Here is a 19,400-nt window from a genome sequence, read left to right as displayed (position 1 = left end):
ATTGGCAGGCCAATCATATAGCCAATATGCTGTGATAATATATTAGGCCTACTGCCCAAACCTTATTCCTACAAAACTGTTTGTGTGGGTTAATGTAAAATCTGAGCAGTAGATCTCAGCTTGCTTTTTGACTGTGAAAGGGACCTTGCCTCAGAAAAGGTTGGTGACCACTGGGCTAGACTGTATGTGTAAAGAGTAAGACACTAGAGTCTATATCTGTAGAGTAGGTGTAGTGTACCACTTTGAGGTTAGCCTCCTGTAGTTTGTGTGCTCTGTCCTCCAGCCTCCTAGCGATGACAGCCAGCTCTATGTTCTTCCTCCTCAGACGCTTCACCTTCTCCTCCGTCTCTGGGGCGCTGCTCTTACGCTGCAGCGAGAGAAGGATAAAGAGAGAGATCAGAGGAGGCTGCTGAGGGGAGGACGGCTCATAGTAATGGCTGGAACGGAGCGAAAATGAACGGCATCAAACACATGGAAACCATGGAAACCACGTGTTTGGTGTATTTGAGACCATTCCATCTATTCTGCTCCAGCTGTTACCAGGAGCCCGTCCTCCCCAATTAAGGTGCCACCAACACCGCGTGAGAGAGATATATCAAAACCCTCCTCCACAGGCCTGCAGCTCTGACTGACACAGCCAGGACAGGACAGGTGTTGTGAGAACAGGACCAAAATAGTACAGTAGCTAAAACTAAAGAGAGGGGCTCAAAAGACAAAGACAAAAGCTAGTTCTGGTTTTAAGTCTACTCCACGGCTCTGGGAACTTTTTCCCAAGACCCTTGGAACTTGGTCTTTTGTGAGGGCAAATTCCACTGTAACAGAGTGACGCTGAGATTACCATCGTTCCCTTTAAAATGTGTGTCAAACAAAAAAACAACGATTACAATGTTAAACAAGCCATACAACTCTACTTCCACAGAACATTTGACAAAAAGAGCTCAAAGTTTGGTAACTGAAAGGCGGTTTGTGCCGTCATTCTGTTAACAAACTTTGCATCTGCACTGTTCAAGTAAATGTGCTATTGTAAAATGTTCAGTGGAAGTTGTTAAAAGTAGTCCTTGAGCATAGAGTTATGGTTTGCAATCATTGTTTTTTTGCTTGACATACATTTTAAGGCCAGGCAACACACCCTATTAGGGATTTATGTTCCACTTAATCAGATCACAATCAACTTTTACCAGTTGAATGTAGACACAAATATACTTATTTTTTTTGTAGAAACAGTTCATTTTTTAAATGTACAAATGAAGCGATATGTCATTAATTAAGTATGTGCATATTTGCATACTATGCAAATACATTTTTCCTAACACCGGCTAAAGTGAATATTTTAATTTAATTTTGTTAAGACATGCAGGACCAGACTTGTCCAGAGCAGATTGTGGATAATTACTATTTTCATCTTTCTATCTGTCAAGTACTAAATACATTTTTTGGCGGCATTTTCCCCCCTAAATAAGTTATCTTGAAATTTAAAAATGAAGTTAACATAACAACAATTCCCTCTGGGAGAAAATACAGTGCATTTGGAAAGTATTCAGACCCCTTGACCTTTTCCACATTTTGTTAGGTTACAGTCTTATTCTAAAATTGATTAAAACGTTTTTTCCCTCATCAATCTACACACAATGCAGTATAACGACAAAGCAGAAACAGGTTTAGACATTGTTAATTTATAATAATAAAAAATATAATGAAATATCAAACTGACATACATTTTCAGACCCTTTACTCAGTACTTTGTTGAAGCACCTTTGGCAGCAATTACAGCCTCGAATCTTCTTGGGTATGACGTTACAAGCTTACCACACCTGTATTTGGGGAGTTTCTCCCATTCTTCTCTGCAGATCCTCTCAAGCTCTGTCAGGTTGTATGGGGAGCGTTGCTGCACAGCTATTTTCAGGTCTCTCCAGAGATGTTCGATCGGGTTCAAGTCCGGGCTCTGGCTGGGCCACTCAAGCACGTTCAGAGACTTGTCCCGAAGCCACTCCTGCATTGTCTTGGCTGTGTGCTTAGGGTCGTTGTTCTGTTGGAAGGTGAACCTTCCCCCCCAGTCTGAGGTCCTGCACACTCTGAAGCAGGTTTTCATCAAGGATCTCTCTGTACTTTGCTCCGTTCATCTTTGCCTCGATCCTGACTCGTCTCCCAGTCCCTGCCACTGAAAAACATCCCCACAGCATGATGCTGCCACCACCATGCTTCACTGTAGGGATGGTGCCAGGTTTCCTCCAGACGTGGCGCTTAGCATTCAGGCCAAAGAATTCAATCTTGGATTCATCAGACCAGAGACTCTTGCTTCTCTTGGTCTGAGAGTCCTTTCGGTGCCTTTTGGCAAACACCAAGTGGGCTGCCATGTGCCTTTTACTGAGGAATGGCTTCCGTCTGGCCATTGTACCATAAAGGCTTAATTGGTGTAGTGCTGCACAGATGGTTGTGGCCTTCTGGAAGGTTCTCCCAGCTCCATAGAGGAACTCTAGAGCTCTGTCAGAGTGACCATCGGGTTCTTGGTCCCCTCCCTGACCAAGGCCCTTCTCCCCCGATTGCTCAGTTTGGCCAGCTCTAGGAAGACTCTTCTTGGCTTTTTTTGTTGTTGCTCTGACATGCACTGTCAACTGTGAGACCTTATATAGACAAGTGTGTGCCTTTACAAATCATGTCCAATCAATTAAATTTACCAGACGTGGACTCCAATCAAGTTGTAGAAACAACTCAACGATAATCAATGGAAACAGGATGCACCTGAGCTCAATTTCAAGTCTCATAGCAACGGATCTGAATACTTATGTAAATAAGGTATTTTTTTAGTTTTTATAAATTTGTTAACATTTCTAAAAACCTGTTTTTGCTTTGTCATTATGGGGTATTGTGTGTAGATTGCTGAGGAAATTGTTTTATTTTAGTCGATTTTAGAATAAGGTTGTAATGTAACAAAATGTGGAAAGAGTTGAGGGGTCTGAATACTTTCCGAACGCACTGTATCTAAAGGCCTTTGCAGACTTTGTACAAATTTAGCAGTTTTAGGCCATTATTTTGACATCCCAGACAAAATATCCAGGTTGTGGGCAAATTCCTTGGTCGTAAAGGATTGTCGGACGTCTTGGCTCGTTCAGTGTGACAGGGTCTAGGTCTGCTGGTTCAGTACCACTACGTCTTGGCTCGTTCAGTGTGACAGGGTCTAGGTCTGCTGGTTCAGTACCACTACGTCTTGGCTCGTTCAGTGTGACAGGGTCTAGGTCTGCTGGTTCAGTACCACTACGTCTTGGCTCGTTCAGTGTGACAGGGTCTAGGTCTGCTGGTTCAGTACCACTACGTCTTGGCTCGTTCAGTGTGACAGGGTCTAGGTCTGCTGGTTCAGTACCACTACGTCTTGGCTCGTTCAGTGTGAAAGGGTCTAGGTCTGCTGATTCAGTACCACTTCGTCTTGGCTCGTTCAGTGAGACAGGGTCTAGGTCTGCTGATTCAGTACCACTACGTCTTGGCTGGTTCAGTGTGACAGGGTCTAGGTCTGCTGGTTCAGTACCACTACGTCTTGGCTGGTTCAGTGAGACAGGGTCTAGGTCTGCTGATTCAGTACCATTACGTCTTGGCTTGTTCAGTGAGACAGGGTCTAGGTCTGCTGATTCAGTACCACTACATCTTGGCTCGTTCAGTGTGACAGGGTTTAGGTCTGCTGGTTCAGTACCACTACGTCTTGGCTCGTTCAGTGAGACAGGGTCTAGGTCTGCTGATTCAGTACCACTACGTCTTGGCTCGTTCAGTGTGACGGGGTCTAGGTCTGCTGGTTCAGTACCACTACGTCTTGGCTCGTTCAGTGTGACGGGGTCTAGGTCTGCTGGTTCAGTACCACTACATCTTGGCTCGTTCAGTGTGACAGGGTCTAGGTCTGCTGGTTCAGTACCACTACGTCTTGGCTCGTTCAGTGTGACAGGGTCTAGGTCTGCTGGTTCAGTACCACTACGTCTTGGCTCGTTCAGTGTGACAGGGTCTAGGTCTGCTGGTTCAGTACCACTACGTCTTGGCTCGTTCAGTGTGACAGGGTCTAGGTCTGCTGGTTCAGTACCACTACGTATTGGCTCGTTCAGTGTGACAGGGTCTAGGTCTGCTGGTTCAGTACCACTACGTCTTGGCTCGTTCAGTGTGACAGGGTCTAGGTCTGCTGGTTCAGTACCACTACGTCTTGGCTCGTTCAGTGTGAAAGGGTCTAGGTCTGCTGATTCAGTACCACTTCGTCTTGGCTCGTTCAGTGAGACAGGGTCTAGGTCTGCTGATTCAGTACCACTACGTCTTGGCTGGTTCAGTGTGACAGGGTCTAGGTCTGCTGGTTCAGTACCACTACGTCTTGGCTGGTTCAGTGAGACAGGGTCTAGGTCTGCTGATTCAGTACCATTACGTCTTGGCTGGTTCAGTGAGACAGGGTCTAGGTCTGCTGATTCAGTACCACTACATCTTGGCTCGTTCAGTGTGACAGGGTTTAGGTCTGCTGGTTCAGTACCACTACGTCTTGGCTCGTTCAGTGTGACAGGGTCTAGGTCTGCTGGTTCAGTACCACTACGTCTTGGCTCGTTCAGTGTGACGGGGTCTAGGTCTGCTGGTTCAGTACCACTACATCTTGGCTCGTTCAGTGTGACAGGGTCTAGGTCTGCTGGTTCAGTACCACTACGTCTTGGCTCGTTCAGTGTGACGGGGTCTAGGTCTGCTGGTTCAGTACCACTACGTCTTGGCTCGTTCAGTGTGACAGGGTCTAGGTCTGCTGATTCAGTACCACTAGGTCTTGGTTCGTTCAGTGTGACGGGGTCTAGGTCTGCTGGTTCAGTACCACTACATCTTGGCTCGTTCAGTGTGACAGGGTCTAGGTCTGCTGGTTCAGTACCACTACATCTTGGCTCGTTCAGTGTGACAGGGTCTAGGTCTGCTGGTTCAGTACCACTACGTCTTGGCTCGTTCAGTGTGACAGGGTCTAGGTCTGCTGGTTCAGTACCACTACGTCTTGGCTCGTTCAGTGTGACAGGGTTTAGGTCTGCTGGTTCAGTACCACTACGTCTTGGCTCGTTCAGTGTGACAGGGTCTAGGTCTGCTGGTTCAGTACCACTACGTCTTGGCTCGTTCAGTGTGACGGGGTCTAGGTCTGCTGGTTCAGTACCACTACATCTTGGCTCGTTCAGTGTGACGGGTCTAGGTCTGCTGATTCAGTACCACTACGTCTTGGCTGGTTCAGTGTGACAGGGTCTAGGTCTGCTGGTTCAGTACCACTACGTCTTGGCTCGTTCAGTGTGACAGGGTCTAGGTCTGCTGGTTCAGTACCACTATGTCTTGGCTCGTTCAGTGTGACAGGGTCTAGGTCTGCTGGTTCAGTACCACTACGTCTTGGCTCGTTCAGTGTGAAAGGGTCTAGGTCTGCTGGTTCAGTACCACTACGTCTTGGCTCGTTCAGTGTGACAGGGTCTAGGTCTGCTGGTTCAGTACCACTACGTCTTGGCTCGTTCAGTGTGACAGGGTCTAGGTCTGTTGGTTCAGTACCACTACGTCTTGGCTGGTTCAGTGAGACAGGGTCTAGGTCTGCTGGTTCAGTACCACTACGTCTTGGCTCGTTCAGTGTGACAAGGTCTAGGTCTGCTGGTTCAGTACCACTACGTCTTGGCTCATTCAGTGTGACAAGGTCTAGGTCTGCTGGTTCAGTACCACTACTTGGCTGGTTCAGTGTGACAAGGTCTAGGTCTTCTACATGCGGTCGTAGGCTCTGACAAAGTTCTAGCAGTTTCAGATTATTTGTTGCCTTATCGCGTGGGGCTGGTGTTACGCTGGTGTTACATCTGGAGGTGGTGTTACGTGTGGGGCTGGTGAGTTACCTGATGGTAATTGACCAATATGAACACAGCCGGCACTGAGTACGCAGTCAATAATACGATAATATTATAATAAACAATAATACAATTATGAATAGTTAGATTAATATAATTGTTTGATTTAAACATTTATCCTACATGCTGTGCAAGAAGAACGATTTCCCTAATAATCTGATTACATGAACACATCTGAAATCAAGCTACCCGATGGCACTCTGAAAAATGCACAAAATCGGCAATAAAAATACACTTTTTTAACATTTTCTAATATTAATGGACTAAAATATCACAATTGATAGGGAGATGCAAAAATACCATTTCACCACTTGGTACCTGGCCTTAATGTGAATAATGTGAGTCTCAGCATTGTGGAATTGCCCTGTGTCCTAAACTCAGTAGAGTAGTGTAGTCCAGGCCTCTAGCTCCCTCCTGTCGCCAGTTAGTCCAGTCTTAGTCTAGTCTAGCCCCTCCATAGAGTTAACAGTGTTTTACCAGCAGGCCGTTCTCCTCTCTCAGGTGGTTGCAGGTCTTCTCCATCTCATCCAGAGCTCGCAGCAGCTCTGAGTTCTGACGCACCAGGAAGCCATAGTCAGTGCCATTCTGGAACACAGCGACAGAACACAACGTATCAACTCTAGAACCTATAGTCAGTACCATTCTGGAACACAGAGACCGAACACAACGTATCAACTCTAGAACCTATAGTCAGTACCATTCTGGAACACAACGTATCAACTCTAGAACCTATAGTCAGTACCATTCTGGAACACAGAGACAGAACACAACATATCAACTCTAGAACCTATAGTCAGTACCATTCTGGAACACAGAACACAACGTATCAACTCTAGAACCTATAGTCAGTACCATTCTGGAACACAGAACACAACGTATCAACTCTAGAACCTATAGTCAGTACCATTCTGGAACACAGAGACAGAACACAACATATCAACTCTACAACCTATAGTCAGTACCATTCTGGAACACAGAACACAACGTATCAACTCTACAACATATAGTCAGTACCATTCTGGAACACAACGTATCAACTCTAGAACCTATAGTCAGTACCATTCTGGGAACACAGAACACAACGTATCAACTCTAGAACCTATAGTCAGTACCATTCTGGAACACAGAACACAACGTATCAACTCTAGAACCTATAGTCAGTACCATTCTGGAACACAGAGACAGAACACAACGTATCAACTCTAGAACCTATAGTCAGTACCATTCTGGAACACAACATATCAACTCTAGAACCTATAGTCAGTACCATTCTGGAACACAACATATCAACTCTAGAACCTATAGTCAGTACCATTCTGGAACACAACATATCAACTCTAGAACCTATAGTCAGTACCATTCTGGAACACAACATATCAACTCTAGAACCTATAGTCAGTACCATTCTGGAACACAGAACACAACGTATCAACTCTAGAACCTATAGTCAGTACCATTCTGGAACACAGAACACAACGTATCAACTCTAGAACCTATAGTCAGTACCATTCTGGAACACAACATATCAACTCTAGAACCTATAGTCAGTACCATTCTGGAACACAGAGACAGAACACAACATATCAACTCTAGAACCTATAGTCAGTACCATTCTGGAACACAGAGACAGAACACAACATATCAACTCTAGAACCTATAGTCAGTACCATTCTGGAACACAGAGACAGAACACAACATATCAACTCTAGAACCTATAGTCAGTACCATTCTGGAACACAGAACACAACGTATCAACTCTAGAACCTATAGTCAGTACCATTCTGGAACACAACATATCAACTCTAGAACCTATAGTCAGTACCATTCTGGAACACAACATATCAACTCTAGAACCTATAGTCAGTACCATTCTGGAACACAACGTATCAACTCTAGAACCTATAGTCAGTACCATTCTGGAACACAGAACACAACGTATCAACTCTAGAACCTATAGTCAGTACCATTCTGGAACAGAGACAGAACACAACGTATCAACTCTAGAACCTATAGTCAGTACCATTCTGGAACACAGAGACAGAACACAACATATCAACTCTAGAACCTATAGTCAGTACCATTCTGGAACACAGAACACAACATATCAACTCTAGAACCTATAGTCAGTACCATTCTGGAACACAGAACACAACGTATCAACTCTAGAACCTATAGTCAGTACCATTCTGGAACACAGAGACAGAACACAACATATCAACTCTAGAACCTATAGTCAGTACCATTCTGGAACACAACGTATCAACTCTAGAACCTATAGTCAGTACCATTCTGGAACACAGAGACAGAACACAACATATCATCTCTAGAACCTATAGTCAGTACCATTCTGGAACACAGAACACAACGTATCAACTCTAGAACCTATAGTCAGTACCATTCTGGAACACAACATATCAACTCTAGAACCTATAGTCAGTACCATTCTGGAACACAGAGACAGAACACAACATATCAACTCTAGAACCTATAGTCAGTACCATTCTGGAACACAGAACACAACATATCAACTCTAGAACCTATAGTCAGTACCATTCTGGAACACAACATATCAACTCTAGAACCTATAGTCAGTACCATTCTGGAACACAGAGACAGAACACAACGTATCAACTCTAGAACCTATAGTCAGTACCATTCTGGAACACAGAACACAACGTATCAACTCTAGAACCTATAGTCAGTACCATTCTGGAACACAACATATCAACTCTAGAACCTATAGTCAGTACCATTCTGGAACACAGAGACAGAACACAACATATCAACTCTAGAACCTATAGTCAGTACCATTCTGGAACACAACGTATCAACTCTAGAACCTATAGTCAGTACCATTCTGGAACACAACGTATCAACTCTAGAACCTATAGTCAGTACCATTCTGGAACACAGAGACAGAACACAACATATCAACTCTAGAACCTATAGTCAGTACCATTCTGGAACACAATGTATCAACTCCTAGAACCTATAGTCAGTACCATTCTGGAACACAATGTATCAACTCTAGAACCTATAGTCAGTACCATTCTGGAACACAGAGACAGAACACAACATATCAACTCTAGAACCTATAGTCAGTACCATTCTGGAACACAACGTATCAACTCTAGAACCTATAGTCAGTACCATTCTGGAACACAACATATCAACTCTAGAACCTATAGTCAGTACCATTCTGGAACACAGAGACAGAACCACAACATATCATACTCCTAGAACCTACTAGTACAGTACCATTCTGGAACACAGAACACAACGTATCAACTCTAGAACCTATAGTCAGTACCATTCTGGAACACAGAACACAACATATACAACCTCTAGAACCTCATAGTCAGTACCATTCTGGAACACAGAGACAGAACACAACATACTCAACTCTAGAACACTATAGTCAGTACCATTCTGGAACACAACGTACTCAACTCATAGACACCTATAGTCAGTACCATCTCCCTGGATACACAACATATCAACTCTAGAACCCCTATAGCTCAGTACCATTCCGGAACCACAGAGACAGACACACAACATCCATAAACACCATGAACACATTATGCAAACGTATCTGCTTCACACTCCCATAGCCACTGTACAGGCTCTCTCGCTCAGACTCAACACATTAAGGTTCTTTAAAAGGTAGAATCTTCAATATTTAGCCACAATATAGCCTCCCTCCTCTCCCGCCATACTCCCACAGTCCTCACCTCTCCTCTCTCTCCATACTCCCAGTCCTTCTCTCCTCTCCTCTTTGGTCTCCATACTCCCATAGCCACAATATAGCCTCTCTCCATACTCCCACAGTCCTCACCTCTCCTCCTCTCTCTCCATACTCCCACAGTCCTTCTCTCCTCTCCTCTTTGCTCTCCATACTCCCATAGCCACTATACAGCCTCCCCCCTCACCCTCCATACTCCCATAGCCACTATACAGCCTCCCCCCTCTCCCTCCATACTGCCATAGCCACTATACAGCCTCCCCCCTCTCCCTCCATACTGCCATAGCTACTATACAGCCTCCCTCCATACTCCCATAGCTACTATACAGCCTCCCTCCTCTCCCTCATACTCCCATAGCCACTATACAGCCTCCTCTCCCTCCATACTCCCATAGCCACTATACAGCCACTCTCCCTCCATACTCCCATAGCCACTATACAGCCCCTCTCCCTCATACTCCCATAGCCACTATACAGCCCCCCTCTCCCTCCATACTCCCATAGCCACTATACAGCCCCTCTCCCTCCATACTCCCATAGCCACTATACAGCCTCTCTCCCTCCATACTCCCATAGCCACTATACAGCCCCTCTCCCTCATACTCCCATAGCCACTATACAGCCTCCTCTCTCTCCTCTCACTGTGTTTTCCCCCACCGTTGTTGTGTTTGTACTGCAGAGTCTCTAATGAATGCTGCTGCTCACAGGGTAGTGGATGACAGATGACAGCTCAATGAGTCTGCCTTTTCATTAGGAAGGGTTCAATTAGCCCACCGCAGTCTGGCTGGCACTGAACTCCTATAACCTCTTAGTGAGTCATACTAACAGAAGAGAGAAGGAAAGACCTGTCCTCACAGCATGGCAGAGAGAAGACAGATAGAAGTTAAAACCTGTCCTCACAGCATGGTAGAGAGAAGACAGAGAGAAGCAAAGACCTGTCCTCACAGCATGGTAGAGAGAAGACAGAGAAAAGGAAAGACCTGTCCTCACATCATGGTAGTGAGAAGACAGAGAGAAGGAAAGACCTGTCCTCACAGCATGGTAGTGAGAAGACAGAGAGAAGGAAAGACCTGTCCTCACAGCATGGTAGTGAGAAGACAGAGAGAAGGAAAGACCTGTCCTCACAGCATGGTAGTGAGAAGACATTACAGAGAGAAGGAAGTAGAGAGAGATCACAAAAACATCTGGCTAAGCTAAACAGCAACACTATAATTGGCACTGTCCAGAGCTGCCATTCTCCCTCCATCTTAGCTTCTGTTGGTCTGACATACATCTAGGATGTAATCATAGATTATGAAGTTCTATGGATTAATGGTCCATCATGAGCTTCTGCTTATGTAAATGCCAGTTAAACAAGGGTCCCTGCCATACTCTTAATGTGGAGGAAACATGTTGGATGGACATCCTTCAGTCTCCATGGACTGTTATAGACCCCCCTCAGCTCCCAGCTGTGCCCTGGACACCATATGTGAATTGATTGCCCCCCATCTAGCTTCAGAGTTTGTTTTGTTAGGTGACCTAAACTGGGATATGCTTAACACCCCGGCAGTCCTACAATCTAAGCTAGATGCCCTCAATCTCAAACAAATTATCAAGGAACCCACCAGGTACAACCCTAAATCCGTAAACATGGGCACCCTCATAGATATTATCCTGACCAACTTGCCCTCCAAATACACCTCTGCTGTTTTCAATCAGGATCTCAGCGATCACTGCCTGCATCCGTAATGGGTCTGCGGTCATACGACCAGCCCTCATTACTGTCAAACGCTCCCTAAAACACCAGTGAGCAGGCCTTTCTAATCGACCTGGCCCGGGTATCCTGGAAGGATATTGACCTCATCCCGTCAGTAGAGGATGCCTGGTTGTTCTTTAAAAGTAATTTCCTCACCATCTTAAATAAGCATGCCCCTTTCAAAAAATGTAGAACTAAGAACAGATATAGCCCTTGGTTCACTCCAGACCTGACTGCCCTTGACCAGCACAAAAACATCCTGCGGCGGACTGCACTAGCATCGAATAGTCCCGGCGATATGCAACTTTTCAGGGAAGTCAGGAACCAATACACGCAGTCAGTTAGGAAAGCAAAAGCTAGCCTTTTCAAACAGAAATTTGTATCCTGTAGCTCTAACTCCAAACAGTTTTGAGACACTAAAGTCCATGGAGAATAAGTGCACCTCCTCCCAGATGCCCACAGCACTGAGGCTAGGAAACACTGTCACCATAGATAAATCCACGATAATCGAGAATTTCAATAAGCATTTCTCTATGGCTGGCCATGCTTTCCTCCTGGCTACCCCAACCCTGGCCAACAGCTCCGTACCCCCCGCAGCTACTTTCCCAAGCCTCCCCAGCTTCTCCCTCACTCAAATCCAGATAGCAGATGTTCTGAAAGAGCGGCAAAATCTGGACCCATACAAATCAGCAGGGCTAGATAATCTGGACCCTCTCTTTCTAAAATTATCCGCCGCCATTGTTGCAACCCCTATAACCAGTCTGTTCAACCTCTCTTTTCTATTGCCAGAGATACCTAAAGATTGTAAAGCTTCCGCGGTCATCCCCCTCTTCAAAGGGGGTGACACTCTAGACCCAAACTGTTACAGACCTATATCCATCCTGCCCTGCCTTTTAAGGTCTTCGAAAGCCAAGTTAACAAACAGATCACTGACCATTTCGAATCCCACCGTACCTTCTCCGCTGTGCAATCCGGTTTCCGAGCTGGTCACGGGTGCACCTCAGTCACGCTCAAGGTCCTAAATGATATCATAACCGCCATCGATAAAAGACAGTACTGTGCAGCCGTCTTCATCGACCTGGCCAAGGCGTTCAACTCTGTCAATCACCGTATTCTTATCGGCAGACTCAACCGCCTTGGTTTCTCAATTGACTGCCTCGCCTGGTACATCAACTACTTCTCAGATAGAGTTCAGTGAGTCAAATCTGAGGGCCTGTTGTCCGGACCCCTAGCAGTCTCTATGCGGGTGCCACAGGGTTCAATTCTAGGGCTGACTCTCTTCTCTGTATACATCAATGATGTTCTCAGATGTTCTCAGCTCTTGCTGCGGGTGATTCTCTGATCTACCTCTACGCAAACGACACCATTCTGTATACATCTGGCCCTTCTTTGGACACTGTTAACAAACCTCCAAACGAGCTTCAATGCCATACAACACTCCTTCCGTGGCCTCCAACTGCTCTTAAACACTAGTAAAACTAAATGCATGCTCTTCAACCGATCACTGCCTGCACCCGCCCGCCCGACTAGCATCACTACTCTGGACGGTTCTGACTTAGAATATGTGGACAACTACAAACACCTAGGTGTCTGGCTAGACTGTAAACGCTTTTTCCAGACTCATCTCCAATCCAAAATTAAATCTAGAATCGGCTTCCTATTTCGCAACAAAGCCTCCTTCACTCACGCTGCCAAACATACTCTCATAAAACTGACTATCCTACCTATCCTCTACTTCGGCGATGTCATTTACAAAATGGCCTCCAACACTCTACTCAGCAAACTGGATGCAATCTATCACAGTGCCATCTGTTTTGTCACCAAAGCCCCATATACTACCCACCACTGCGACCTGTATGCTCTCGTTGGTTGGCCCGCGCTACATATTCGTCGCCAGAGCCACCCACTGGCTCCAGGTCATCTATAAGTCTTTGGTAGGTAAAGCTCCTCCTTATCTCAGCTCACTGGTCACCATAACAACACCCACCCGTAGAACACGCTCCAGCAGGTATATCTCACTGGTCATTCCCAAAGCCAACATCACCTTTGGCCGCCTTTCCTTCCAGTTCTCTGCTGCCAATGACTGGAACGAATTGCAAAAATCGCTGAAGTTGGAGACTTATATCTCCCTCACCAACTTTATCCTCTCTTGAGTAGGGGGCAGTATTTTCACGTCCGGATGAAAAGCGTACACAAAAACAACTGCCTGTTACTCAGGTCCAGAAGCTAGGATATGCATATAATTGGTAGATTTGGATAGAAAACTCTAAACACTCTTCTACAGTTCTAAAACTGTTTAAATGATGTCTGTGATTTATAACAGAACTGATATGGCAGGCGAAACCCCGAGGACAAACCATCCCAAAAAATAAAAATTTCAGCCTTCGTGTTTCCAATGGCTTTCGTGTTTATTATGAGGCGAAGTCCTCCCAGATTGCAGTTCCTAGGGCTTCCACTAGATGTCAACAGTCTGTAGAAAGAGTGTCAGGCTGGTTTTTGGAAAAATTAGCTAGAAGTTGTAGTTTTTCTAAGTGGTTCCATTTTGGCTGTAATGTTTCCATGCGCGTGGGTGAAAGCGCGTTCTTTGTCTATCTCCGGTAATGAACATACTATTCTCCGTCTTAAATTGTATCGTTTATTTACGTATTAGTGTACCTGAGGTTTGATTATAAGCGTTGTTTGACTTGTTTGGAGAAGTTTATTGGTAACGTTTGGGATTCATTTTGTATGCATTTTGAAGGAGGGAAACCGGTGGATTATTGACTGAAGCGCGCCTGCTAAACTGAGTTTTTATGGCTATAAAGAAGGACTTTATCGAACAAAACGACCATTTGTGATGTAACTGGGACCTTTCGGAGTGCCAACAGAAGAAGATCAAAGGTAAGGCATTTATTATATCGCTATTTCTGACTTTTGTGTCACACCTGCCTGGTTGAAAAATGTTTTTCATGTTTTTGTATGCAGGGCGTTGTCCTCAGACAATCACATGGTGTGCTTTCGCCGTAAAGCCTTTTTGAAATCTGACACAGCGGCTGGATTAACAGGAAGTTAAGCTTTATTTTGATGTATAATACTTGTATTTACACGAATGTTAAATATTTATATTTCTGTAATTTGAAATTCGCGCTCTGCAATTTCACCGGATGTTGGCCAGGTGGGACTCTACGTCCCATAAGACGTTTTAAGCATCAGCTATCTGAGCAGCTAACTGATCGCTGCAGCTGTACACAGCCCATCTGTAAATAGCCCATCCAACTACCTACCACATCCCCATATTGTTTTTATTAACTTTTCTGCTCTTTTGCACATCAGTATTTCTACTTGCACATCATCATCTGCACATCTACTACTCCAGTGTTAATTTGCTAAATTGTAATTACTTCACTACTATGGCCTATTTATTGCCTTACCTTCTACCTCATTTGCGCACACTGGAAATAGATTTTTCTATTGTGTTATTGACTGTACTTTTGTTTATCCCACGTGTAACTCTGTGTTGTTTGTGTCACACTGCTTTGCTTTATCTTGGTCGCAGTTCTCAACTGGCCTACCTGGAGCGAGAGAGAGAGAGAGAGAGCAGTCTGACCTGGCAGAGGAGAGGTCTGATGGGGGGGGGGGGGAGGTCTGACCTGGCAGAGGAGAGGTCTGATGGGGGGGAGAGGTCTGACCTGGCAGAGCAGAGGTCTGATGGGGGGGGGGGGGGGGGGTCTGACCTGGCAAAGGAGATGTCTGATGGGGGGGAGAGGTCTGACCTGGCAAAGGAGTGGGTCTGATGGAGAGAAAGAGATGGAGGGAGCAGTCTGACCTGGCAGAGGAGAGGGTCTGATGGAGAGAAAGAGATGGAGGGAGCAGTCTGACCTGGCAGAGGAGAGGGTCTGATGGAGAGAAAGCAGATGGAGGGAGCAGTCTGACCTGGCAGAGGAGTGGGTCTGATGGAGAGAAAGCAGATGGACAGACAGAGGAGCTGGAAGTGAGAGGGGTGTTTGTCCTTGGAGTCAGTCAGAAGCACCTGGGTGACACCTTGTCCAACACACTGTTCACCCCGACTGACACCAGCTAGGAGAGGGTGTTATACTGTAGCTGAGTAATGAGGGTTATCTGAGTTTACCATCAGACAGAGCACAGAAAATACAGAAGACAGAGAGAGAAAGAGAGAAAGACACAGAGAGAGAAAGACACACAGAGAGAGAGAGAGAGAGAGAAAGACACAGAGAAAGACACAGAGAAAGACAGAGAGAAAGACAGAGAGAAAGACAGATAAAGAGCGAGAGAGAACAGAAAACACACGAGGCAGAGAAAGAAACAGAGACAGAGAGAAAGACAGAGAGAGAGACAGAGAGAGAGAGAGAGAGACAGATGTTAACACATGTTTCCCATGCCAATAAAGCCCCTTGAATTGAATTGAATTGAGAGAGAGAGAGTGAGACATAGAGAGAGCCATAGAGAGAGAGACACAGAGAGAGAGAGAGACGGAGAGAGACCAAATACACACAAAGAAGGGATGGCTGTTTGTGTGTGTACATATAACCAAAAGTATGTGGACATCTGCTAATCGAACATCTCATTCCAAAATCATGAGCATTAATATGGAGTTGGTCCCCCCTTTGCTACTATAACAGCCTCCACTCTTCTGGGAACACTTTCCACTAGATTAAATAAAGGTTAAATAAAAATAAAAATAGATGACAAATGAAGGGAAGTGCTGCTAAGGTACACAATAGTAGGTTTTGGAAGACAGAAGGGGCTCTTTGGTAAAAGGGGTAAATTTGTCAAAAAGAAAGGAGGAGCAAGGCACTCTTCAAATAATGAATTAAATAATAATGAATTAAAATGCCTGCCTTCGTCAGGGAGAACAAAGGTATGATAATACAATGTCCTCTTTTGAAAAGCCTTTTTCCAATCAACTGATTTGAAGAGGGAGTGGTTACAGAATTGTTACAGTCATTGGACAACACCTAGTAAGCAATACTGTACACATTTAAAAAGTGAAATACTGTAGATATGTTATCAAACAGGCATCTCTAGGCTAGACGCATCAGGACCCATAGAAAGGTAGTTCCAACCTTGAATATGACTGGGCAAAGGGTTAACAATAGGAGAGACATCTATTTTATAGTACACTAGAACACAGCAAACATGGACCACGGTGAGCAAGACCGTTAACCCACTGGTCCCCGGGTGCTGAAGACGTGGATGTAGATTTAAGGCAACCTCTCCGCACCTCTCTGATTGGGTTAAATGTAGAAGACACATTTCAGTTGAATACATTCAGTTGGACAACTGACTAGATATCCCCATTTCCCCAATATGTCTACTAGATCACAGCTAACTCGATCAGTCTAAACATAGCTGAGAGCAGTAGCGCAATATGTCCACTAGATGGCAGTAAAGGGACCTATCACATCCCTGCAGGGAAGGGTGAGAACTCCATGTCTTCATTTCAACCAGGGTACCTAGTGGCCTGTAGTTTGTAAATCCCCAAACTTTCCCTTAGGTTTAACTGTTTAAGACGGTCCCCTTTTGTAATTGAGGCCGGTACATGATCAATACCCATAGCTTGTAGGGAGGGTTGCCATGGTGTAAGGACTTGTAGTGCCTAGCCATGGGGTAGTCTTCATTGCCTACCCGTATGGCGTACTTGTGTTCCGCTAAGCGGCGTCTCTTTGTCCGTCTAATGTAGATTACCTTGCAGTGTGGACATTCCAATCTGTAGATGACGTGAGCGGTTGCGCAATTAATTAAATGCTTGGCTTGATACTTTGTTTTAGTAGCTGTGTCACCAAAAATACTTTTTCTATGTAATATTTCTGAAATGGTTGCCCTGGTTACATGTACAGTAAAAGAGCCCCTGGCTTTGTGGTCTAGCCAAGCCTTTTGAGAGTCACCAGGAAGACAGCTGTGGACTAATTTGTAATTTTGGGTAGGACATCTCTTAAAGCCTATGACTGGTGGCTCTGTGAAGACTTTTCGTAATAGCATATCACTTTGGATGATTCCCCAATAATAAAAAATAAATAAATTATACCCCGTTTTCTCCTCCAAATCCATTTCATGAACCTCTCAACAAAACAGTTATTGTGCTGACGTTGCTTCCAGAGGCAGTTTGGAACTCGATTGTGAGTGTTCCAACCGAGGACAGATGATTTTTTACGCACTTAAGCACTCGGCGGTCCCGTTCTGTGAGCTTGTGTGGCCTACCACTTCGCGGCTGAGCCGTTGTTGCTCCTAGACGTTTCCACTTCACAATAACATCACTTACAGTTGACCGGGGCATCTCTAGCAGGGCAGACATTTTACACTCTGACTTGTTGGAAAGGTGGCATCCATATGACGGTGCCACGTTGAAAGTCACTGAACTCTTCAGTACGGGCCATTCTGCTGCAAATGTTTGTGTATGGAGATTGCATGGCTGTGTGCTCGATTTTCTATACACCTGTCAGCAACGGATATGGCTGAAACAGTTGAATCCACTCATTTGAAGGGGTGTCCACATACTTTGTATCTCCAGAACGGAGATCTATCGCATTAATATACAACATCACTCCACCATAACGAAACTATCACATCGATGGTGAAGACATAAATCAGTGCGATATAATGTGATATAATCCGACGTAATAAGAAAAAGGAGTGATTTGCAGACAGATGAGGCAATAAGGGGGTTAAGAAATAACATTTTAGACTGTGGTACAACAACAACAAAAATCTCCCAATTTGTGCGCTTCGCCTCAGACGCCGCCTCAAAAATGGCTTTGTTTCCATGGTTACGGCTCATGTTGATGATGGCATGTGTGGTGTCCCCCCATCGCCAGTCTCTCTAGATGCCTAAGGCTCAGTTAATGCTACCCGTATTATAAAATCACCACTAATGACCAGCTGCTTTGACTACAGGTCCCTTCCAGCTGATGTTCCTCTGTGTTCCTCCTGCTGTATTTTAACCTACAGGGCAACATGGCTCTCTACATGTATATATCAGTGCAGATCGGTGACGCCAGAAGAAGCAGATGGTATTGGATGAAAACACACACACACACTGTATGCCAGCTAGCAGCGCCACCATTTTGACTAGTGTTATTAACAGGGCTCATCTGATGATCTGCTGAAGAAAACAGCCACAATGTTTAGGTCAAAACAACCTAATAGCAGTGGTGTAAAGTACTTAAGTAAAAATATTTTAAAGTACTATTTAAGTAGTTTTTGGGGGATCTGTACTTTACTATTTATATTTTTGACAACTTTAAATTTTCTACATTCCTAAAGAAAATATTGTACTTTTTACTCCATACATTTTCCCTGACAACCCAAAGTACTCGTTACATTTTGAATGCTTATCAGGACAGGGAAATTGTGAAATTGACGCACTTATCAAGAAAACACATGGTCATCCCTACTGCCTCTGATCTGGCGGACTCACTAAACACACATGTATCTTTTGTAAATAATGTCTGAGTGTTGGAGTGTACCACTGGCTATCTGTAATGATGTCTGAGTGTTGGAGCGTGCCCCTGGCTATCTGTACATTTTAAAAACAAGAAAATTGTGCCGTCTGGTTTGCTTAATATAAGGAATTTGAAATGATTTATACTTTTACTGCTACTTTTGATACTTAAGTATATTTAGAACCAAATACTTTGAATTTTACTCAAGTACTATTTTACTGGGTGACTATTAAGGTATCCATACTTTTACAAGTGGATACTTTTTTCCACCACTGCCCAATAGACAGATACCTATGACATTATAATTGGCCATCCATTTTACATGACATATTCCTGTATAAACGATATTTCTCAGATTCAGTTTGTTGGGATGAATTGGCAGAGCTGACACTGATGTAGAAATGAATGACCGTCCTCTCTCTCTGCCATCCCTGCCTTAAATGATGGATAGATGGATGGATGCACCGACTACAGGAATGGACGTCTGTCACAGTCCTACTGCTAGCTGAATATTAAGTCTATGCTAAACACTCCATTACCCCCCCCCCCCCCCCAAATGAGACCAGCACTAGCTGTTTTCTATAAAGACACGCTACTAGCAATTACATCTGTAATCGATACAGACG

The 19,400-nt window shown here is 44.7% G+C and overlaps 1 protein-coding gene across 1 annotated transcript in view; it reads right to left on the bottom strand.

The window, feature by feature from the left end:
- LOC139536746 (peripheral-type benzodiazepine receptor-associated protein 1) overlaps nt 1-19,400 on the bottom strand; it is a 169,963-nt gene that overhangs the window by 88,570 nt on the left and 61,993 nt on the right. The window contains exons 2-3 of the mRNA XM_071337341.1: nt 6,336-6,443; nt 239-367 (exon numbers count right to left, since the gene is read on the bottom strand). Of these exons, the coding sequence (XP_071193442.1) occupies nt 239-367; nt 6,336-6,443 (237 nt within the window). The remainder of the gene's footprint in view (nt 1-238; nt 368-6,335; nt 6,444-19,400) is intronic.

This window comes from Salvelinus alpinus, chromosome 13, assembly GCF_045679555.1.
Source record: "Salvelinus alpinus chromosome 13, SLU_Salpinus.1, whole genome shotgun sequence".
In the NCBI taxonomy this organism is placed as follows: domain Eukaryota; kingdom Metazoa; phylum Chordata; class Actinopteri; order Salmoniformes; family Salmonidae; genus Salvelinus; species Salvelinus alpinus.
The sequence above is the reverse complement of the archived record's forward strand: the minus strand, read 5'-3'. Positions and strand labels throughout refer to the sequence as shown.